This window comes from Solea senegalensis, linkage group LG11 (assembly GCF_019176455.1).
Source record: "Solea senegalensis isolate Sse05_10M linkage group LG11, IFAPA_SoseM_1, whole genome shotgun sequence".
Classification (NCBI taxonomy): Eukaryota; Metazoa; Chordata; class Actinopteri; order Pleuronectiformes; family Soleidae; genus Solea; species Solea senegalensis.
In genome coordinates this window covers 3520221-3545217 of record NC_058031.1, presented here as the reverse complement: position 1 = coordinate 3545217, position 24997 = coordinate 3520221, and the positions used below count along the sequence as shown (strand labels likewise).

Below are 24997 nucleotides of genomic sequence, written 5' to 3'. Positions count from 1 at the left end.
CCATTATTTACTACATCTTCAGGTTGTCAGTGTGTGTCTTACCCAAGTCGTGAGGACAAATTTAGATTAAAAACCATCCTTGTGAGGACATTTCAAGGTTTTGCGTTAGACCTAGGTTTAGGTTAAGGGCCGAACATTGAACCGAGATGTTTAACGTTAGGATCAGGAACAAGGAAATTCATTATGTCAATATCAGTGTCCTTACAACTCCTTTGTTTATGCTGTCCAAATGAATGGATGTCAATGTGTGTGTCACATTATGGAGACTTGTCTTCCTTATGGTCCCCATAACATTTAAGGTGAAGACATACTGTATAGTTAGGGTTAGGTTAAGGTTAGGTTCAGGCCAGTAGTAGTTCTACTTAAGGTCTGAGTAATTCTCTAGTAAATCAATGTTATGTCCCCTAACGTCTTGGAAACCAGACTGTGTGTGTGTACACATGCGCGTTGGTGTGTGCGCAGGTTTAGCTGTGTTCCTTATTCTGTGTTAATCCTGATGCTCTGCACATCTGTGTCTCCCCCACTCACGTGTGCTGACAGATGAGCTGCACGGCTGGATTCCCACTACACGCATCTCTCTCTCTCTCTCTCTCTCCCCCCCTCTCTCTCTCTAATTCCCTCTCATTCATTCACTTTTCTCTTGCATCACTGCACACATCAGTAGTGAACCATGGGGATGTTGTGGTTGCAGCAGTGTGCTTGTGAATTTCCTGTTGCAGCCACGCAAACTTCAGTAGAATGTGCTTTTAAAAATAGGGCGTCTTCGACACGCACACACACACACACACTTATCCTCAGAAATAAAATGAGAGATGAAGATTGAGATTTCCTGGGTGTGTTCAACCAGGTAATGAATGAATTATGATGAATGATAAAGCCATACGTCTGCTACAAAATGCACCAAGAAAAAGAAAATGAATAGCTTTTCTAACGCATACAAATTTGTGAAAGTTACAGTAAAGTGCAATAATGAGTAGTAAATCCTAGAAATAGTGACAAAATTTCATTTTGGAATCAGAAATAAATACTTTAAACTGCTCTCTATGGCGCTAGTTTGTTTGAGGACATAATCATTTTGAGGTCTGGGGAGCAACAACTGACTGATCTGAAATTTTATGGACCAATTAAAAAAAAATATCAACAGATAATTTGCAGCAAGAATGTTGATTACTGCCACTGGAGCTGCTGTGCCATAATTAGCACAGACAAAATAACTTCAAATGATGTCAGAGGAAATATGTGAAGAATATCTTTTATCTCGTCGTGAGTCCTTGACTAAGAAAACTGAGACGTTCTGACTTAAAGGGAATCCACTTAATCATAAAAGATTGCTCAAAGAGCTCTTCCCTCATGCAAATTACAAACATCATTATGCAAGATTGCATGAAATAGCTCAGACACACCTCTATAACGTTTAACTTCTACATCAGGATTTCATAAAAATGAGATTGTGAAAAAAAAAACCTTTGGGATGAAAATTTGTGATATTGGCTTTAAATCACACATGAGCAACACGTTGCCTCGGGGTAGGAGCCGATGTCCTCAGCAGAAAAACAACACAACCTCCAAAAATAAATGAAAAGCAGTTTTTAGAATCTCCAACATGTGTGCTGCCAGTGGCAAGTGGCAACTTGGCCAGAGTTACTTAAAAAGAATATCTTTAGAGCACTTTTAATGCTGCATCTAATGCTGCATCTTCACATTAAACGCTTTTTTGAGGGGGTGAGACACAGCTTGACCTTTATTTTGAAGTAGTGGCAGGACGTCCACCATGTCAACGAGTCTACCTGTTATTGCTAAAAAAGAAGTATGGCTTTGCTTTGTTTTTTGCCTCCTTTTTCATCTCAGATGTGGATATTTTGCTGCGGGTGGTTCTCGGATAAAGCCCATATTTGTTTGTTACACGGCAAACTTAATTCAAGCTCTGTTACGCATGTTGCAAAACTTCAATATGCCCTTTGCTTACATAATCCAGGTTCCCAATGAAGTATATCATAAATGTTAACCAAAGAAAACTACACATTTATTATTGTTTCCATCTACTGCTGTTGAGCAAATACTGTACATTGGAAATTAGTACGTGGTGCAAAGAGAGGATGAGGCAAATATAGACCTCCTAGCAAGGGTGTGAGTTCAAAAACCTTTTAGTTTACTTCCAATGTGTTATCTTACAAAAGTAAGTTAAAAATAATAAAAGTAGGGGACGCTGAATATTTTTTTTTATATATAATTGATATAAATAATTCTGTCAAAATCAGCCTGGCGACGGCACGTACACAGCTGCTTGTGGTTTGCCTCTTTCGCTCACGCTCTTTCATTATCTCGACACTTCCCTGATTAAAATGCAATCAGCAGGAAGTTTTAAATTTCACAACCACGAAAATCGAGCAGGAAACTGCCTGTACTGTCGAGATTTGCCCCGATCCATTTCAGTACATCAGCACCGTCCTGCATAGTCAGATGTATGTCTGCCAAGAATTGTGTTGTTCTCAATGCATAAGCAGAAAAACATCACATCCACGTCAAAAACTGGGTATAAAAAGTGGATTTAAGACGATTTACTGAAGAGCCACCAGGGGGTGACTTTGCTGGTTGCAAAAACGACTCTGTTTGAATCAAGGTCTATGGGACAGTGAGCATACTTCTCAAGAGTTAATGGTCTCAATTTTTAGTTTCATTTCTTCTATATGACGTCTGTTTTGTACATTATGTTTCCATTGAGAGGAAAGTTTCAGAAACTGACGTGGCACTTGTCGAATCACAAACCCTGTGGTCTCAAAACGGGAGTTTGTTTTGCGAGTGGAAGACTATGTCCGCTTTTTACGTAGCATTTATAGTTCGCACATGCCGTCACTTGTCCACCATTTCCGCTATTTTTCCAGTGCAGGCCATACTTACTGCGTTCTGCATCCGTAGAGGGACGTGTCAAATTTCCTCATGTGAGCACATGCCTGCTCATTCTTAAACAAGGGTCCGCATCAGTCTAATGTTCCATGCATGCATTTGATTTCACATTTCATTTTAGTAGCAGTGATTTCTCTCCAGGAGTTTGTCCTCTGTTCTATGTCTTTATCTTGTGCGATGTTTGTGTGGACATCAGTGGATCATCTTTGGCGTTACTAATGCTTATAGTTCTGCTACTTGTAGTTCTGTCCCCTCTCATTGGAGTTGGTATAACCGTGGCCTAATCCTTGTATGACACTGATCTGTTTTTATTCTTTTATTTTGCTGATTCTTGTGTAATTCGGACAATTTGAATTTTAAAAAAACTGGATTGGAGAGTGTTGTGCAACAAGGAGCACGTGCAGTCCGTGCGGACTCAAACTGGAGGCGTGTTCATGCGTAGTTATCCATGTAGGACAACCGTGGATATGGGCAGTTGACGAAATTTACATATGGTTGGTAGCTTGACTCTTCTAAGAATTTTTTTTTTGCTTAGGGATTGTACCAGGTGCATTGTTTGGGACCTGTTCTTGTGAGGTTTCAAGCGAGCTGAGCCGATACTAAAATGTGACGTCAACAGAATCAAACCGAACAATGCCGAACTGTAGATCAGTTAAAAAGGCTTAAAAATCCTGAAAAACATGCGTTAATCTCCAACATTTGAACTAATTGTATTAATCAACTGAGTCTTATGATTCAGTACACTAAGCAATAATATAGTAATGGAAAATGACTTAGAATGGAAAAGCGCCAAGAGAGTGGACCCAAGTGGACTTCCCTTAAACGTCATCCTTCATCAGCTAAATCTATTTCTTTTGTACTTCTCCACACGTGTTGTGCCAATTTTTCCACCTCCTTTAAAAACTTCTATGTGGTATTTCAAGATGTCTCTGTTGGACATTTACTGTGTTTCCGTTCACTTTCTTTATGTGCAAATCAAGAATGTGCATAAAACCAGGTTGATGGAAACCCTCCTCATGTCAGCGTGGCCCTCTGGAGAGAAATCTTGCCCACCCCTGCTTTAAATCATAAGGAATAAACTCCTCCCTCTTGAGTTGCTCCACTGTCAACTAACTGAAAGAGAGAGAAGAAGAAAAAGAAAAACTCCCATGCATCGGAATGGTGAAACGAGAGTGTGCATGGAGGATCCTGGTGGTGAGAGCAGAAGTTGATGAAGACATCATTTGGCTCTGAAAGGTCCACATTTAAACATCGCGTAGTGTAAACAGGTTTCAGTTTAGCCCCGGGACCAGGTCAGACTCACTGACTGATGGAAACAGAGGAGAGGAAAAAGGGGAAATCTCTTCGCTCAGGCAGAAGCGCCATGCAACACTGGCGGGGCAACATTTAAGCGCTTCTCCTTTTTTTTCGGGTGACATGTAGCACGTTTTGTATGTGTGTGTGTATGTGTGTTTATTTTTTTTTATTATTATTATTATTATTTTGGACCATGTAGTTAGGTGTTCGCGCTCGCATGTGGTGTGATATATCGACTCCGCTATGTCTGATGTGACGCCGAGTAAAAGCGTGGAATGGCTTCAACTGGAGTTAGAGTCCGGGGCCACTTCTCTGCTCCTGCTGGACTGCCGTTCACATGAGCTGTACGAATCGTCCCACATAGAGACCGCCATAAACCTGGCCATACCGGGGCTGATGCTCCGTCGGTTCAAGAAGGGCAACATACCCATACGGACTATCATCCCCAACCATGAGGACAAGGAGAAGTTTATACGGCGGTGTAAGACGGACACGGTTGTCCTGTACGACGAGTGCACACATGACTGGCAGGACAGCGGGGCTCCGGCGACGGTTCTGGGTCTGCTTCTTCAGAAACTGTGGGAAGACGGTTGCAAAGCGTACTACCTGGAAGGTAAGCACTGTTTAACAGTCCTGGTTATAAAGTGTGTGTTTATAATGTGAGGAAACAAACCCGCTGTTTAAACAATGTTGTTTTGAAGTGTTCGGTTATTTTCGGTGTTATAGCAGTCAATTCTAAAAGTTAGCGTCTTTATGGTATAGACGTTTTAAACTTTCAAATGCCGACTTTTTTTCCCCCCCCCAGCGATACTACTAAACGTTTTCCGGGTTGTTGTTGTTGTGTTTAAACGCGTGAACCGCCACACACGAGCTCCCAAACGCTCGTCTTGTGTTGCTTTTTTCCGCCTTGGAGGATGTTGTAAAGTTTGTGTGTGTAGTACAGTGTCCTGAGTCTATCACCGAGATTCTCAATTAAAATTCCAAAATGGCTGCGCCATGTTTTGCTTCAACAGGAACAGGCATGCATTTCATGAATGGTCTTTCCTTGGCAGCAACTTGAGCTGCTTCTTCACAGCTCTGTTTCATATTCAGTCAGTATGGTGTCATTGTGAATCCGTCTGAAATGATTAATAACTGTGTGATATGTAATAGGACTGGTAAAAAAAAAAAAAGCCAGGAATTTCACAATAAAAAAACTACAAATAATAAACACATTTTTCTAAATAGTTACCTATCATACCTTCATTACATAATAATTATACATTAAAATCTGACTTTTTTTTTCTTCTTTTGCCTTCTGGCTCTCATCCAGGTGGATTTGTCAAGTTCCACACAGAGTACCCAGAACACTGTGAGACCCTCCTTGACAGCTCCTGCCCTAGTTCCTCTCCGCCACTCTCAGTTCTTGGTTTCGGAAATCTCCGGATCAGCTCGGATTGTTCCGATGGGGAGTCTGACCGAGAGCCGAGCAGCGCCACAGAACCCGAGGAGAGCCCCATCCCCAGCAATCAGCCCGCCTTCCCTGTCCAGATCTTACCCTACCTTTACCTGGGCTGCGCCAAAGACTCCACTAACCTTGACGTGCTAGGCCAGTACAATATCAAATACATCCTGAACGTCACACCCAATCTCCCTAACATGTTTGAGCATGATGGCCACTTCAGGTACAAACAGATTCCCATTTCGGATCACTGGAGTCAGAACCTGTCTCAGTTCTTCCCAGAGGCCATATCTTTTATAGGTGAGTAGGTCAATAACTGGCTTTGGTAACATATTCATCTTATATACACACACACACACACACACACTTTTCAGGTAAGAATATGTTGTTAGTTTTTGTTGTCGTCGTTTTAATTTGAAACAAGAAGTGTCTTGTACGGTCAAGTTAAATTTTGCTCTATGAAACTCAGTTGTAATGAAGTCATTACATGCTAATTGTGTTTAATAGTAATGTAATAACCAATACTTATGTACTTTGACGCTTTGTGTGTGTGAGTGTGTTTGCTGGACAAGTGAGAGTTTTGTCTCATTTACAAAAGCAATTTATGAATCGAATTATGCATCTCGTGGAATTGCACTTACACAGAACAACAAATCTTATTCTCGATTCCTTCTTGTTGACGCGTTTTGTTTTGTCAGCAACACAGCGTTACGCCTCAGTTTCACATTTCATTTGCCGTCTCTTGCTGTGACTGCGTCTCAAACCGCAGCGATCTTGACATGTTTGTTTGTTGATAGCAACGAGGTTGAGCGGTAGAATGTGGAAGGAAATGCTGTTTCCACTCTCTGGTGTTGTTTTTGGTTGCAGAATTGCACATGAGAGTGTGACTGATTGGTTTTAGTTGTGCTTTGTCTCTTGTTAAAAGTTGTTTGCTAAGCTCTCTTTATTTTTCTGACAAGTTTATGGTCTCAATTTCAGTTTCAGTTCTTCTTTGACACAGCATGATGAGTATTTTGTAAATCACGGTCCTATTAAAAGTAAACTATGTTAAAGAAGGGTGTTAAGACTACACAGGGTGTGGCTTTGGTGTGACTAACAGTGGATGTCACACCTGGTGACCTGCTGGTCGTGGAGCTTTCAGTGAGATCCACCCCTCTCTTCTTCCCAGGCTACACCCGCTCATCTAAAAATAGTCTATTCTGGTTCAATAAAAAAAATGAATGCCACACTGGATTGCCTCTTGGGCTAGAATCACATCATCAACTGTATAAAAAAACCTTAAATTGTTCCAGGAAAATAAGAATACATCTAACTATTCTCTTTTCCATACTTGAATACTTGTACTTTATCCTGTGGTTTCTCTCTCATCTCATAGATGAGGCTCGATCGAAGCAGTGTGGCATCCTGGTCCACTGCTTGGCGGGCATCAGTCGCTCAGTCACTGTCACCGTTGCCTACCTGATGCAGAGACTCAACCTTTCCCTGAATGACGCGTACGACTTTGTCAAGAGGAAAAAGTCCAACATTTCCCCCAACTTCAACTTCATGGGCCAGCTCCTGGACTTTGAGAGGACGCTGGGGCTGCACAGTCCCTGTGATAACCGCACGACCAGCGAGGAGCAGCTCTTTTTCACCACGCCGACCAATCACAACGTCTTCCAGCTGGACACGCTGGAGTCGACATGAGGGGACTAGTTGGACAGTTGTTTCCCGTGGCGTCTTTGAGGTTTTGTGGCGCTTCACTCACTGACACTGACTCAGTAACGTACATTATTTCTGCACCGAAAGGAACTACACTGATATGTTAAAGGAGCAGCGCACATCATTAGGTCGATTCTCAATGCCTTAATACCCATCAAAAGGACACATTATAATAAGGACAGATTTCTTATTAATGACATTATCCATGGCATTAATGAGTGGTCATGTACAGCCACAATAGCAGGACATTTCATAATAACTTCTCTATTAAACCTAGAAGGGTTGTTTTTGACTGTTACTTGTTATTCACCGGCTGTAAATGAATGGATTTCCTTGCATTAGTCATGATTATTGCCTTGGTGGCGTAAGAGGAGTCTTTTGCCAATCGGAATGTTTTCTGTGGACCAATCCGAGATGTGTCAATGGTACTCTAGCTGAGGAAAATAAGCTATGGCAGTGATCTGGCCTTGAATTATCGTCCAGCTTTTGTTCCTCTCCCGATCGCTGTTTGCAGTTCTCTGTCTTGCAGCTGAGCGGAGTGACCAGTGAACGCAGATTCTCTTGTGCTTCTAGTCAGAGCATTTTAAACAACATCTGGCGAACACCAGGGAAGTTAGATAAATGGCCACTCGTTGTGAAATATCAAAATTAAATCTTCATTATTCATGGAAGCCCTTCCATTACGCTCCATTGCTTACAAGTGTTTTATTTGCTTGTGATTATGTTCCACCAGGGAGCCTCACCACATAACATAAGGCGCATGTTTTGTAACCTTTAGGTCATATTTCCTGTTATTGTGGAGGCCTTGCTTGACCATACCTTAACATGGAACTGAATGACACATGGAGGTTGCGGCATACAGGAGTGGCCACAGTTAAAAAGAATGAATGTGTAAGTAATCACTGTATGGATGTCCAACTTATTTAAACAAAAATTAAACTCAGACAGTCTTCAGCCTGCAGCTACTCTTTCTGTGGCACAGTAATGTTAAGGGATACATGAGGTGTAATTAGCTGTTCTCTATTGCCAGTCTCGTCTATGAACAAATGAGCGAGTTTGATGTATGAGAGGAAGTGAAGGAGTGAAAGGAAGCGAGTTTGACTAATGTGTTCTTACCTCACAGAGAGACGTTTTCAGGGATTTTTATACCAGGCATCTGTAACTCGTCATTGGCCTCTTATGAAGTGCATCCAAGGGCTGTTTGTAAAGATGTATAGAAAATGTGGACATTTTCTCAAAATTGTGAAGAACGTGAAAGTGATCCTTTTGTTTTTTTGGCCCTTATGTATAGTACATGTATAACTAAATGTCCAAGACATTCTGTACAAGTTCATACAACAAATATATTGTATATTTTTACTTGAATGTGTGTGTTCTCGTTTTTAAAACTGAGTTTGCTCTGAGAAGTCAGGGTCATGTGTGCTGTCCAGTCCCAGGACTGTAGGTGTGGTCAGATGTCTGTTTTCTGTCCACTCTGATGCTTGGCTTCCTGTCTCCCACAGGCTTTTTGACACAAAGACAAGTGACACAGTGCCAGATCTGTCAATACCACAGCGCAGCCACACCCACCAGCAGTCAGTCACTCAAACAGCACTTCAAGGAAGAGGAAGGCGACACAGCATGTGCTTTACCATAGATACATTTAACAGATACATTTCCCGACAGCTCTCGTCTCGGCGAGCGACAAAGCTTAAACCGCGTTGCTCACAGCCGTATGAAATGAATACATTTAACGTCTTTTCTTCTCTTGTTTGTTATGATTTTAACATTTCTTTCTATAAAAAAATTGCTATAAATGTTTCACAAAGAGGAAATGAAAGTTCCCTATCTTCGGAGAAGTAATTATCTGACGCCCTTTAATGTTTTTCACGAATCGCTTTTAATTTACTGCCAGAAAATGAATGTACTCGGTAAAGCAAGATGGTTTTTTTTTTATATTCACGCAAAAGCGGTCAAGATGTGGTAAAAAAAAGATTTAAGAAATAAAAGACACAATTGAAAGAAATCAATACAAAGTTAAAAAGTTTTTAGCGTCCAGCGTGTAAAGTTTAGGTGAAAATATTTCTATTTGGCAGAAAGGGAAGATAAAATAATAATACTTAATTGTATAAAGACAACAACAATTCATAATATCAGAATTTTTGTTTTTCATTACCCCAGAATTTATATCAAGAGCCTGGTCAGATCTGTAGAGGCTGTCACTTCAGACTACCGTGTTTTTACAGTAGTTTACGACGGACGAAGTGAACATTTTTGACTCTCACTGAAGGCTACATAGGTTTTCCAACACACGTGGAAGGTCAGAGTGAGGGACATTCAGCTGCATCGTGCAACTTCAAAAACAAACACGCTGTTTCTTTCAGAAGAATGAAAGCGCCATAAGAAATGAAAAATAGGAATTTCAAAAACTAACTATAGGTAAAAAGGCAAAACCAGAGGCCATGTTTTTGCAGCAGCCCAATTGCACAAAATAGCCAGATGGTGAGTTTTGTGTTTGGAAGTGGAAGATTACAACACAAACAGAAGAAAGAACAGCATCCTTTCTGGTATGTGAAGGCCACCGTAGTTCCTCGATGTTCTTGGCAAAGGTCGAGGTGATCGGAGGAGTGCTCAATTAGATGTCACTAACTCTTACTCCCTGGACCTTTAAGAAACAAATTGTTACAACATGATTTATATTTATTTGAAGCTAAGTTGTAAATCAAACTAGGCAACCGGAGAAGCTCAGGTATGTGAGTTATTGCTACTGGCAGGAATCGGTGTCCTTCTCACCCAGTGATTAGACTACACAGTGAATATTTCCAAATGTTCAGTCAGTTTTGTCTGCAGAAAGAAATAATGTGATCTTCTTCTCCTGTGCTCTCTCTCTCTCAGCCTCATGTTTCATTCCAGCGCCCTGGATGTTTCACAGCTTTGGTATTGTTTCTACAATGAGCCGGAGATTTATTCATATGTTCTGCACCCGATGACAGAAAGATGATGCAGTGAATTCCCTTCCCTGAAGAAATTAGTCCACAAACTGAAGCCAAGCGGAGTCGGGGGCCGGGAAAATAAGGTGATGGGGTGTTCTGTTGTCGATCTGCGCTGCATTTCAATAACTGTCATTCTGTAGGATTTAATGACTTAAACACTTTGTTCAGTGTGTTTTATCTCCAGTGTCTGGCCCCCGACGTGGCCAAAAAGTGGAGTCTACGGCTAAAATCGCCAAACTTTCACAGCCGCACATGAAGGGACTTGCCTATAGCAACACTTCACGCTTGTGATAATGAAAGCCGTTGAGTGATGGGTTTTCCAGCATGACTGAACCTGGCTAGCCACATACCTGCAGGGTAAAGCTATGATTAGGTCTGAGAGGAAGACACCCACAACAAGGCAGAGGCAGCGGGTGGCTGTAATGCATGACAGATGGAGAACAGGGCCAATGTGGATGATGGACGCAGGAGCAATTAATCACAGAAGCCTCATCTGTATCTGGCACTGTACATCTAAGGGAAATCTGAGTATACTGCAGGAGTGCAGAAAAAAAGTATGATTTATATATTTCCGCCCCCTTCAAATACCACTTTTTATTGCACAGCAGACTTCTTCAAACACTTGTCTTCTGATGTTTAAAGTGACTGCTAATGTGTGGGATTCCCTCACAGCTGCTGCTCTGTACTTCTTTGGCACCGTGCGATTCTACGCTTGGGTATATCACATGAGAGTTAAGCATAGCCTTTTGTTTGATTGTGTAATTAGAAACCATCCGGTGAGCTGCTGCCAACTTCAAAAGCAAGGTGTGGGGTCCTTTGACAGCGCCTGTGTTTTACCACTTACCCGGGTTACTAAGATACTCGATAAAACGATTGTGGAAAAGCTGCCCGTTCGTATAAATAGAAATCGAACGCTCGATGTGAGTTGTCGCAGGAAAACTTTTGCATTTAGTGAAATAGATTATTTTCATATATGTAGAAACAGACTGCTACAGTATACGTTTGGTGTGACAGCGAGTATTTTTGTCCTGGTATGATCGCTCATGAAGGGAAGCAGAGGCTAATGCACTGCTTACTCAGCACTACTTATAGGGGAAGCAGATGTGCCTTAGACTGACAGGATTTTAGCAGTGTGTGTGTGTTTTTTACTCCTTCAGGACCTTTTCTGGCATAAACACTCGCCTTGTCAGGACCAGTAGTCCTCATGGAGACTAAACCTAGCCTTAATGAGACAGAAACTGGTTACACTTAGGGTGAATTGTGGTTCGGTTAGGGTTAGGCCTTAACTGGTTATGGTTAAAGTTAAGGATAAACCTTTATTTAGGCTGTCCAAATGAACGGAAGTGAATGCATTGTCCTAAGAAGAATAGCTGTGTGTGTTTCTGTGTTTGTGTCTTCCATGGTATTCCTTATGTTGTGGGGACATAATGTGGACTTGTCGTCCTTATGGGGACAAAAGCAAGTCTCCACAATGTCAAATATTACACTTTAAGGTGAACACATGTTGTTAGGGGTTAAGTAAAGGTTAGAGTAATTCTCCAGGAAATGAATATGAGTCAATGTAATGTCCTCTGTAGTCAAGGAAACCTGACTGTGTGTGTGCTTGTATTTATATCGTTGTGAGGTCCACAAAAACATACAAACCTGTCTTTATGAGGACCTTTTTACCCCGTGGGGACAATTTGTCTAGGGGCCACAACTTTAAAGTGCTTTAGGGTTAAGACCTGGTTTTAGGGTTAGGGAAAGGTACTTAGTTTTAAGGGCCGATGGATTGCATTGTGTCTATGACATGTCCTCACTAAGATATAAAAAGAAGTGAGTGTGTGGGAGCAGAAGCCAGTCAGAGCTGGTTCACACCTGCTGTGGTTATAAGAACATGCTTAGCATACTGCGTGGCTGACAATAATTTCACAGCTGCTTCTGCTTGTGATGCACCAGAACTGGGTTATCCATGTATTCACCTCTCGCCTCGCTGCATGTGCACACTCCAGATCCCCAAAAAAATCACACTATTGTCTGAGCAGACATGAACCAGTGTTTGTGTTTCCATACAAAATAATATCCTCTGAAAGTTTTGACATCTGTGAGAGGGGTCACTGTTATCTCGTTACAGGGGAATAATCGCACTGTGAAAGTCTATCTCATCAAAATAACTGCCCGGATCCTCTTTCCTTTTTTTTTTTTTATTCCCAGCGGCCTCGCTCAGTTTGTACACAGCAGATGTTCAGAAGCCAATGGAGAATAATCCTAATCTCTGCATTTCACTGAATGCTGCCCGCTGACATCATGTCACTGCCTGAGGAGGGGATGACATCATGGATCGCTGCAGCCGTCCTCTGAGCCACACTGCCTCTATTTTTGAGAATGACCACTCCTTCTTATATTTTCAGCATTGAGATTTAGAGTCATAGGACTTTGGGAATACACTCGACCAGAAACATTTTGATTCCTCTTAGTCAGTATTAGTCAGTGGCTTCATTCAAACAGGAAATATCCTTTAAACCCAGTCTCATTACGCCATGTAGTGTTGGAATGGCATGTCAGGCCAGTGAGTCCATCCACTGGAATTGCCATTTGATTTCCAGAACCTGTGAATCACAATGAGACCCTTTGCAACACTTGTACTTCACTTCCTCTTATATTGAATGGAGTGAATCAGATCTAAAGTTCCTCTCGTACAGACTTTACCTTGGAAAGGACACATTTTACAGTAGAAGGTAGTTGTGTCACTACGATGTTAAATTACACAACATACTCATGTCCAGTTATGACAAAATATGTAAAAATGTTACGCTAATGTTGTTTTCAGGCGTCAATTGTTAGGAAATCAAGTGTAAACTTCACTGCCATCTAACAGGAAGTAGCTTATCTTTCCAGGAACCTGCTACTGATGAGCAGGCCTTTCAAAAACAACCCGTACAAGCCTCTCAAACGCTTGCGAAACATACATAAATAATTTCTCAGAGACATCCATGCATGTTCCCTGAGGGGGAGGAGAGAGAAAGAAAAAGAAAAAGTGCCTTAGATTTGGCAAACAGGATAGTGGGTCATGTGTAAAGCCCGGCCACATGGAATACTCGTGGCAAAGTGAGGCAGCCATCTGTTAATACCAGAAGTCTCTCATTTTGTGGCCAATTTCACCATCCGGCAAATGTACAGTACAGTAGCCCGCGCTCACCACACAGAGGAACAAAGTCATATTTGTTTGCAGTTTAATTTGTGGAAAAGTGAATGAAAGGGAGCTTTTCCTCGTGTCCTGCTAGACCCAGCGCAAAGTAAAGGTCATCTGTCTGTCATGTGTTCCTGCTCGGGAACAACAGAGGAGGTCATGCTGCGAGCTGTCTCTCTGTCTGGTATGCCATTCACTCGGGGCCATATGTTGCTATAAGCGTGCGGAAGTGCTGAGTGAGCGCCCGGAGAACATGTTTAAGGAATGACAAATAATGATGTCACAGCACAGCAGACGGGAGTCTCCTTAAATAAATCATTTAACGCTCGACAGACAAGAAAGTTAACATTCAGATGTACTGTGCACTGTAGTGGCACATAACTATATACGTTAAAAAAAAGAAAGAAAAAAAAAGCCATGATCTGTATTCATAATGACACGTGGCCGTTTTCAAATGAATACAATTCGATGGAAAGATAACTACATTAAAATGCATTACTGCAGCATTAAAGGTCCAATGTGTAGCATGTAGAAGTGTACAGTGCTTCACATATTTATTAAACCACCATGCAATGTCAGGTTTATGCCACAGCTGCCCCTAAATTAACATCATTGGTAATTATCAAAATCATTTTTGTTCTGTTTCTGTAATGGTTAATACACCAGTAAGTAGAAGCTCCTTATATATAAATATAATTATAATTATTATTGTTATCCATGCATTTTCAAATGTAAAAAAAAAATCGTAGTTATTTACTCTTAGTGGTTGAATGTTATATGCTTGATTAATTCCTGACTTCTCGAGCAGATGTGGGTATAAAAAGGTGAATTCAGTTTCTTATTTGTCAAATAAATAACTTTTTTATTACTCAAGTTTTTGAAAGTATTGAAGTGTTCTCGTCTTTATGACAGGTTTGTTAAGCACTTTGATATAAACACTGTTTGGGTTTTCTGGAGCAGCCAATTTGTGGCTTTTTTGTGGTTTCTTCCCGGTTCTACAAACCCGCCATTTTAAAATGCTAATTTACGTTGCCAAGGAAGAAAAAGTGGCCTTTGCATGTGTGGTGACATGCACCGTAGGGAACAGTAGATGTCGCTAATTCTTACACATTGGACCTTTAACGTGTGAATCGATTTCTGGGAAAGTGGATCAGCACAGACTTCAAAGTTGTCACAAAACAACTGACACTTCCATCCAGAAAATAATTAGCCTGTGAATACCTATGTGTATATATACTGCATGTGTGTGGTAATATAAATGTTATGCCTTGTTAGTTTTGTGCACCAGTGCTGTTAACAGTTTTACTGTCAAATATCCTTTTTGAAAGTGGTAAAAATACATAAACCCTGCAGTGGTGCATTAAAAACGGAACAATCGCTTGATTCATGTGAATCAATGAATAGTTATTGTGAAATTTTGTGAATTCTGTGTCTTGTCGTGCTGCTGTTCTATGGGCCATTATGGCCCGGCAGTGCACAAACAGTACTTCAGTGTTCTCAGCAGCAGAAGTGGGATGGAGCGTCGCGACACAATATTCCGTCTGTTCAAATTTGATTTGAGGTCCTTCCACTCTCTCTCTTTGTCAAAGGCGTTCCACTTCCTCATTGTGTATTTATGGCAACAAAAATAACCTACCAACCACTTTGAAATCATTTGCGTTTCTGTTTTTATTCAAAATGTGATCCTTCCTCATCAATCTGTGGTTTCCTGTTCTTTTGGGGGCGGGGGGGGTTGGAGATGAAAGTATAAAATGATCATATTGAGGAAATGTGAAAAACAAGAAATAATAATCACACATTTTAAAGTAGAGTATTGAGAGATTGGCAGTATACACACACACACATATATATATATATATATATACAGTATATATCCACAAATGTTATTGTACGGGGAATACTGAGTGAGGCATTTCCAAAGATGGAACTGTGATATTGGACGCTGGACAACTTCCAAGATCATGTGATGCAGAGGAGCAAGAAAAACAGGAATCCTCACAACCCCAAAGCCCTGCTGCTGCTGCATGTGTGGGCGGCAGGGAGATGGTATGAGCGTAGTCAACGCCTCGCCTAACTATGGCCAGGGTATTCCTCGCTCGTCTGGGGATTTTCTTTTTTACTAATTTACTAATCACGCAAAGCCCGGAAAGGGTTGTGAAAACATCACACTGTTGGCACGAGCAGTGTTTCTTTTAAGGTCACGCTGTGAATGGTGTCAGGATTGGAGCGGTGGTGTTACCGTGACAGAACGCAGGGCAAATGGAGGCCCAGATCTCCAACACTCAGTGTTTTAGTAATTCATCAGATCACATTTATGTCCCGATCACCACCAAAATCTATGAATTTATTCCCAGAAAATGTTGTTTTAATCTGTCCTTTACTGTTAGAGTTATGCTGCTCACAAGCAGACAAACTCAGCCAAAGACAGTAAAACATTATTGTTATCCGTCTAATGCTTTATTTTTCCATTATTAGTCATTAATATCTGTTTCTTTCCATTCAGTCTCCACGTCCTGCCGAAGGTGGTCCCATCTTTTCCTTTGGAGATCGCCCAGACAAAAGAGTCAAGAGAAATGTAAGTGAAAGAGTCTGAATGTTATGGTCATGGACTATTTCCCCATGACCATTTTTTCCTTGTGTGCTCTGTAGTTTTTCCCCCCGTCCTTCCCTCTGTTTCCTGTCTGTCCCCTGTTTGTCCTCAGTCATTTTCTGTGTGGTCGACGTTAACATATTCTGCCTCTGCTCTCTGGATCTTCTTCTTTTTCCTGGCTGGAAGAGTCTGGAAGAGTCCTTCGTTAAGACCAACATCAAAACTGAAGACGATGCAGTCAGTGAAACAAGTCGAAACACTATTCAAATAGTTTGACCTGGACTGGTTTGACCTGGGAGGTTTTAAATGTCCAGTATGTCACCTTTAGGAGGGTTTACTGGCAGAAATTGATTATACTACACATAAGTATGATTGTATGAGTGTAAAATCACTTTAGGATACAAAAGTATTTGGTTTTCTTAGCCTTAGAGTAAAGATGAGCTGATACTCACTCAACGTCACTGCATCGGATATCAGACAGATAAAAATTTAAGAATGTATACAATCCAAACACCATATATATATATATATGTATGTATATATATATATATATATAAATATATAGATATATATACACACATATATATACACACATATATATTGCATGTTATCGCATGTTGTGGGCTGTTCATTTCGCCTTTGAAGGGAGAATAAATATTTATAACACAGTTGGATAATCCTTTGAGATTATACGTGAAATGGCACAAATGTCTTAAATGACTGTATTGGATTGAGTTTGTGATCTCGGTGTCTCGGTGGTGTCCTGCCATCCTTACCTTAGAGCAGGGGCCTCACACTCAAATGACCTTGGGGCCACTGAGCTTCTAGTTTGGCCAGTAGGGACCCGGTCAAGTGAAAAATGATTCACTTGAGCTTGAAATCATGTCACAAAATGACATCATGATATGTCAACGGCAGATATTTCACGGAATTTCAAAATAAAAGAGTCTGCGTTGACATGGAACAGAGAGAGTTCCTAATTAAAATGTATTTATGATGCAAAATGAATTTAATACTAAAACAACATAAGAAAACTCCATTATAAATTTCTTTCCTCCTCCATTTATTACAATTACACATTTACTGGACCGAGAGATGTTGACTAATATAAAATAACATAAAATAAAATACTAGAGGGAGGATTTGTGAATTCTCTGTTAGAGGTCTGCTGAAAGGTTTTGAGGTAAAGGTTTCAGTCGTTATGATGAAGATTGCATTTTGAGGTCCAGTTTTCAAAAGGAAGTGGTCAAATGTTCTGAGAAATGAGACAAATGTCTGTCTCAATGTCTGTCTGTTTTTTTTTGTTTTGTTTTACATTTATCGTTAAGGGTGTTAAAAGAAGACCTTTGAAATTTGACTCACTTAAAGACGGGTTCTTTAGAAATCTACTTCGAAACAAAGTTACATCATGTTTTCAGCTTCAAGTGAAGAGTGAACACCCCAACTTCCTGGTAGTATAATACCACCTGTGTGTGTGTGTGTGTGGCGTGTTTTTATACGTGGCTAAATGAGGAAATGATGAGAAACAATTGGGACTAAAAAAATCAAAAATAATGATTTAGATTGAACAAGTTGTGGATACGTAACTCACCATGTTGTGACGTATGTTGTTATTAAAGTAATTAAAGAAAGAGAGTAGAAATAGTTGTCCTCACTTAGTTGTCATAAACTGTCCTTTGTTGGTAAGATGGGAATGTATTTGTAAATGTGTCTGACTCACACTTGTCCAATGGAAGAACCCGTTTTACCGAACACACATTCACACACTGGTAGAATAAAGCTGAATGAAACCAGTTACATAACACTCATGGATTTTCTATTCCCTATGCAAATCCATCCCCCACTACTGTATACCTCAGTTACTGTCACTGAGGCATGAGTGGTCCACACTGTAGTGAGACATGTGGCTCAGTGTGTGGCTGTGCCTGAATTCTACTTTACCAAAGGTGGTAAACATAACCTCAGTGTGTGTGTATGTGTCAATAACAGAGGGCATGAGTCATCAGGCCTATCTTACGCAACTGCATCACATCTCCACCCAACTTGCTGCTATAGTATGCCACACCCCAGATTCATTCACACACTTCTCTGCTGCTGCTGCTGCTGCTGCTGCTGCTCAGCCTCCCATTGATGGCGGGGAGAGAGCGAACTCGTCATCCTTGTTCCTCGCTCCCTGCACATGACAAGATGACAGCTTAGGGTTTATAAATAACAGAGGCAGCGGAAGCTGGCTAATCTGAGTGATTTACATTTCTAAGGCCAGTGTCTTTTTCCATTTTATATTAACACTTGGTTTGAGTGCAGTGTTTGTGGTCCGTGCATGTCAGCCGTATGTCGTTCTATCAGGAATTTTGAAAGAACAGAGCAGCTTTAAGCAGGTTTGAATTCTCATAAGTGCTACAGAGGTGGGAGAAAAGAAGAGAAGGATAGTGAAGGAGGTGGGGGAGTTTCTTTGGACGTTGTCATCAGGCTTCTGACGTCACCCGCTCACAAAAAATACAATTGCTCCCATTTCCTGAAAATGAAACCATTGAAACGCTCCGTGTGTTAGGAAATTGATGGTTGGTTTCACCCGGTCAGAAAAAACAACAGCAAAACAGAACAGAAACCAAACTCTATGCGAAATTAAAAGTAATAGACATTGATGGGAATTGTCAAAACCTGTTTTAATCTGTTTTGAACATTTCCCGTAAACCATTTTACTCCTTCACATCCTGATAGGATTAATGTGTTTAAATAAAAGAGGGAAAGTTAAGTATTATCTGTCTTGAGAAAGGGCCACTAAGTATCTCCCATCCTCTGTAATTGACCTCAGCGATAAGACAATGTTTCCCTACTGACATCAAGTGGCCGCAGAGATCATTGCATTTACCCTCCACATCTGTAGCTGCTCTGTGTTCACACAGGAATATTATTTTACACAACTATAACATTATAATACCATTTTATTGTAAGATGTTTGTTTTTGAATGGATTTGGCAAGAGATTTATCTGATATGTGAAAAAAAATACACATGTGTTTACTCTAAAACCATGTTCCCATTGAAAAGAAATAAGTATATCTACTCGAAAAATGTCTATTTGCACTAACATGTCTTGTCAGAAAATAAAGCAACCTTAATTATAGAACCGCGATTACCTCTTTGTAGAATGGAGCTCTTTAAATGGACAAAGGCATCTGATTGTCAACTGGTGTTGGTCGATCCAGATCCCCCAACATGGGCACTAACATGATTAGACATAAATAGCTCCTGTCCCAATAGACTGTGTAACGAGATACTTACACAGCGACCATGTGAATGGTTCACATGTCACAGACAAGAGCCACTATAACTTTTCAGTTTCCCTCTCAAAGGTGTCTTTGTCTTGACTGCACAGTCTTTAGCTTTTCTGATGAGCACGGAGGAAAACCTGGGACAACAAAAGCACGAGCCCAAAGAGCCGAGCACTTTTTCTTAATTCAAGTAAAATCGACACACAAACGGATGAAAAACGACACTTTTGACAAATGCATCTTCATTTATTCCATGAGTGCATGATATTCCAAACAGACTTGTCATGTAGAAATATGCAGACATTTTAGGGGCATGAGAGGAGGAATAAAAACCCCTGAGGGCGTCAATTAAAAATACACATCATAACATGTACAGGTTACAGACTCTGCTGTCAGAGCCTGGTGTAAAACAACACTAATTCATGGATTTGCTTCGTGCACACACACACACATCTCAGCTTCTCTGTAAGAAGATTTTTATAAACTGGCCAAACTGTTGTACTCTGAGTGGCTCCCCCCTCTAGAAAATAAAATAAAAAGATACATTTACACAAATTAAGTATACACGGGAACCAGAATTATATAGGTACAATCTGTATTTACAACAATGCAAGTGATGGTAGAAAAATACAGAAATGTTCGGACACAGTATTTGACAGAATTTTTGCAAAGTCGTCCCAAATATCTCTCCACTGGCATCCGGAGTCAGTTTTTCTGCGAGAGAAATACAAAAATAACAATCTGCGTCTTCTCTTGTTCAGGATTACTCCACGCCTTTCATGAACTCCAAGAATTCTGTGAAGAGAAGGAGCACAGAGTGAGCCAAAAAAGCACAGTGCTGTGTCCAGGAAATGTCTCAACAAACTCACCGTCGTAGTCAATTTTGCCGTCGTTGTTCTTGTCCCCGTCTTTCATCAGCTCCTCGATGTCGTCCTCGGTTATCGCCTCTCCTGTAGATTCCAGCATCATTTTCAGCTCGTCCAGGTCAATGTAGCCGTCTGCATTTCTGCAGAAATCAAAGGAGTAAAATGTTCTGTTTTCTACTTTTTTATTACAGTTGGTGTGTTTTTGTGTGACAAGTGAAAAGTACGTGAAGTGTGTTCTTTGATGCTTGGATAAGGTGACTGGCTTACACCGAGTGGGTGTTTGAAATATTCTGCGCTGTCAAAAAGGATTATGGAGCGAACCACGCACAGCACTCTACAGAGCTTGGTGGCATTTTGTCAGTACACATAATTGCACACGGGGAACATACTCCATCTGGAACTACACTTAAAGGGCAATCTGATTGTCTGCGGCGAGTTTCACCTTCTGTTGTGGAAGGTGCTGTCGTTTTAAAGTTGAAATATTATTGTTTCAAGTGAGCTCTCTTCACGGGCCATTAAGTCTTATAAGTTCACTTAATAGGCACTAAAAAAAAAAAAAGAAACAGCTGCGTTTTAAACGTTGAACTCACTTGTCAAACATGCGAAAAAGCTCGGCGAGCTCTTCCTCTGTCTTCCCCTTGCTGTCGTCCTTCATGCACCGCACCATCATGACCAGGAACTCATCGAAATCCACCGTGCCGCTCCCTGAACACACACGCGATCACAAAAACACACTATAACGTCAGTGTTCTTCGTAAAGGACCAATCTGTGAGTATATAGAAGCTATGCCAGCATTTAAATCTATTTAAATAAAGCCTTTAAACGCCCACTGTGTACCATGTTAAATGGTTTTTAAGAGCAGAGATGGAGTATAGTATGTAGTGTGTAAGTGTATTATCACTTTAAAATAAAAATGCTGTTTTGGAATAACTCATTTTATATGTACTTTAGGCCTTGGTTTACAGGGGGCGCCATCTTTTGCCGCCATGTTTCCACAGCAACTGCAGAGAGTATGTTTTTTGCTGTTTCTCTAGTAGAGCTTTTCAGATTCTGCTTCTGAAGCAGACGCTTACTACACAAAGACAGAAGAAGAACGTTCTTTTCTGGTGACGTGCTTGAGAAAGAGCGACGTGAGTGCAGGAGTCCTGTGTTTGCTCACTACGGTAAATCTCACACACTGGACCTTTAAATGCCACTTTAGTTTCACTTTGGACAGAAATAAAAATCCCCACACTATTTAAACACCAGACATGCCCTTATCAATCAATCACAATGTGTGTTTTCCTATTTCATCATGACATCACATGGAAAAATCCAAGATGACTTGTGCATCATCTTCCCTTTAATGCGGCCTGACACGTCACGTTACATTTGAGATGCTTCACAGTCATTTGACATTAAGTTCAGAGGCTTTTGAGCTACTCTTGTCTGCACAACGGGACGCGGAGATGACCGACCTGCCAGCTGTGCGTCGGGGAGAAAGAGGTCAACGACAATCACTGCTTCACAGCGTTTCAACTCACCGTCTTCATCCACTTCATCAATCATCTCCTGCAGCTCCTCTGGCGTGGGGTTCTGGCCCAGCATCCTCATCACCTTCCCCAGCTCCTTGGTGCTGATGCAGCCGTCCTCTGCATCTTGTACGAAGATGTCAAAGGCTGCCTTGAACTCTGCAACACCGCAGCAGCAGCAGCAGCAAGTGAGTGTACACATGTATTTTAAATAAATGCTTAGTGTAGCTTCACTTGTGTTATGTATGATGATGATTTAGCATCATTTTCATGTATAAATACTTCATTTAACATCACATCCTGTAATCCCTATCATAATGTATACAGCAGAACAAACAAAAACATATGGTAGTGTATTGTTCATTATGAAATTATTAATGATAATGACACATTTAAGGCCTGTGAAATCCTTGGGATACACAGAATATTGCTCATACATGGAATTAGTTAAATGAGTTAAATCAGTGGTAATGTTAAAATGTAGTATAAATATTCATCATACATGAAAAATGTACTTTTAAGCAAGGTCAAGTTTTTAACACACCATTCTTTTGTTCGTCAGTCAGCTGCTCAACCTGGAAAAGACACAGAAAACTGTCACACAGTGGACTACATCACATTTTCTCCACATTCTGCATTTACTACGTGATAAAAGTCAAGAATGCAAAATATTTGCTGAGGTATTTTGCAATTGGGGCGGAGATATCTCGAGTTGTAAAGAGTGGAACCGGTCTCTGTGCCGCATCGTCTCCGTTTTTTTTATAACGTTTTCAGTCAACAGGTATAAAAAAAGAAAAGAAAATGTTTGCCCCCCTGACTGGGGCTTCCCTGAGAAAACACACAACCTATATATCATGTGTGCGAGACAGTGAGAGGAGGAGTTAAAAATAAACAAGACAGGAGGATCAGGAACCACAGATAAAGGACACAATACACAGTGTTTTAAATTAGCATAGCTGTGGATCTGGCCCAACAATGGAGCAGTAATCCTGGAAAAGCTACAACGATTGAGAGAGAGAGACAGGTGCTTATGTAAGAGTTATTGCCTGTCAGCCGCCATAAATTACAAACACACACACAACATATATATTCCTCTGGTGATGATGTGTGTAAAAATCTCTGTAAGCAAACACATGTAATGTACATTCCTGTGTGTTTTTGTTACTCTCTCAGCTGCTTCGCTCACTTGGGAGGTGAGTGGATGGAACAGCCAGCTGACCACAGGGTGGACAGACAGAGAGACAGGACAGACAGGACAGACACGGCTCCCTGGCTCACTGATAATGCTGGAATTCAGGCGCGGGAGGGGGGATTTGATCTAAACCTGCAGCCCCTCCGTGGCACCAGAGAACCACAGGCGCACAAGCACCGCAGCAGCAGCTGGCCAAAATTAGTCATGTGAAGTGGGGGAACGTTCCATTTGAAGTCGTGAATGGAGCGGCCAGGAGTGTGGATCCGTCCTGTCAGTGACCGCGTCCTGTCACTGACCCCCCTGAGTGGCTCCTATCAGCCCTGATAGGAGCTGAAGTGGGAGAACATCTCGAGACAAATATGGTGTCAAGGCTCTTTTGACATCGGCCGGTGATGGAGGCAATGGGCTGTTGTGTGTGTGTCGCATCAACAGGGATTTGTCAGCCATTCCAGTCATGCCCACATGTCAGATGAACTAAACTAATGGTGGTGGTGGGTGGGGTGGTGGGGTTTATGTACAAGAAATAAACACACACAAAATCCATAATATGCACACAGGACAGCCTGGTAAATCAAATGCAATCTTAAAATGACACTTCGAGGTGTTAGAGATCATGGTTAGTGCTCCACTCTCAGAGTTTGGATGAGCGTCACAGGTTGTTAGAGGACATACCGCTGCTTTGTAGATGTCGTTCATGTTGGGGGCTCGTCTGCTGCCTGTCTTGACGGCGTCCTGGCACAGATGGAGGAGGTACTGTCCAGATCAGGGCAGAACACTGGCCTCATCCCGACAGGGTTTTATAGCAAGAGCTCGGTACTGTCCTCGTGGCCCCTCCCTCCTCCCCAGGCGGCCCTGCTTCGCCCCTCTGTTTGTGCCTCAGGACGTGTGTGTGTGTGTGTGTGTGTGTTCACCAATGTTTCTATGCATGTGTGTGTCATTTGGCCAATCTGTCACAATCACCAGGCTCAGATAAAAATGCTGCAGCTCTTAGGGGGCATACTTTGGATTGGAATGAAGTGGGGAGGGAGGGGGTGCATGTGTGGTGAGGCCTAATCTCCAGGGAGGAGGCTATAGAGACACTCAACATTCCTCCAGACCTGGACCAGAGACACTGAGGGCCCAGGAGGCTGTGTGTGTGTGTGTGTAGGCTTTGAGGGGGTTGGAGGTGGTAGAGGAGGTCAGAGGATGGAGGCCACGATGGGAGAGAGGAGATTATACAGCCAGGAGACGACTGGTTATGTAGGCGAGACAAAGTGACAAGGTGAGAGTTTGAAAAGACAAAGTCCTGTAAGCAGTCAAATTAATGATGTCTCCATTCCATTTCAGGCCATGCCACTGCCAATCACAGCAGTATCCTGGACTTGGATGACCCAACCAGACTGTAGGTATGAGAAAATCAACTATAACGTGAGTCAAATCACTTATTTTTGCAGCTGAGGACAAAAGACTGAATTGATCCATTTGCTGAAAAATGATCACAAATCCATTCACTCGCTTACTTTGAGTAAGTTCTGCGGCAGTATTTGTGGCCTTGTACTTTTAAAACCACCACAGTCCAGTAGAGTTCAGTGAACAAACCCTTCAAAAGCCACTTCTTAGTCAGAGTTTGAGAATTATGAGTTTGAGACCTCTGCTTTGGATGAAGATGTGAATAGTTTCACTGTCACGGTGCGTGCGATGTAAACAAATGCATGTATACTTAAATGTGTTCGAATACGTGTAAATAATTCTAATATTTGACGATGATCGCAGTTAAGGTCGAGGACAAGTTTGTTCAAATACGATGGCAAAATCGCCAAAAACTGGATGTTTCCATCTATTGAAGGAGTTATTCTTATTCTTATTTTCCTTCAAATGAGTCACATTTTTGAGGGACTAAAGGCCTCAAACCTCACAAAATGTCGTAACCATATCAGACCTGGTAAAAATGTCACGTCTGAAAGTGGTTTGGTGAATGTGCGTGGAAAATTGGAAATGGGAGGGGCTTAAAACTGAACCAGAATTTCTATTTGGTCATCTGGTGCCAGGTTTAACGTACATGAACGATTTTTTGAAGCCATTTTGGATTTAAGGTCAAATT

The 24997-nt window shown here is 41.4% G+C and overlaps 2 protein-coding genes across 2 annotated transcripts; one reads left to right on the top strand and one right to left on the bottom strand.

Annotated features, from left to right (window-relative positions):
- The first annotated feature begins 4008 nt into the window (after positions 1 to 4008).
- LOC122777848 (dual specificity protein phosphatase 7-like) lies at positions 4009 to 8707 on the top strand. Its single transcript, XM_044039339.1, has 3 exons — positions 4009 to 4813; positions 5513 to 5941; positions 7017 to 8707. The coding sequence occupies exons 1-3, from the start codon at positions 4444 to 4446 to the stop codon at positions 7325 to 7327; spliced, it is 1110 nt and encodes a 369-aa protein (XP_043895274.1). The 5' UTR covers positions 4009 to 4443; the 3' UTR covers positions 7328 to 8707.
- A 10865-nt stretch (positions 8708 to 19572) lies between these two features.
- On the bottom strand, positions 19573 to 24005 carry tnnc1a (troponin C type 1a (slow)). The gene is made up of 6 exons (XM_044037298.1): positions 23590 to 24005; positions 22270 to 22300; positions 21738 to 21884; positions 20804 to 20918; positions 20217 to 20353; positions 19573 to 20142 (listed from the first exon to the last, which is right to left on the bottom strand). Exons 1-6 carry the CDS (start codon positions 23611 to 23613, stop codon positions 20111 to 20113), a joined length of 486 nt encoding a protein of 161 aa, XP_043893233.1. The 5' UTR covers positions 23614 to 24005; the 3' UTR covers positions 19573 to 20110.
- Between the last annotated feature and the right edge of the window lie 992 nt (positions 24006 to 24997).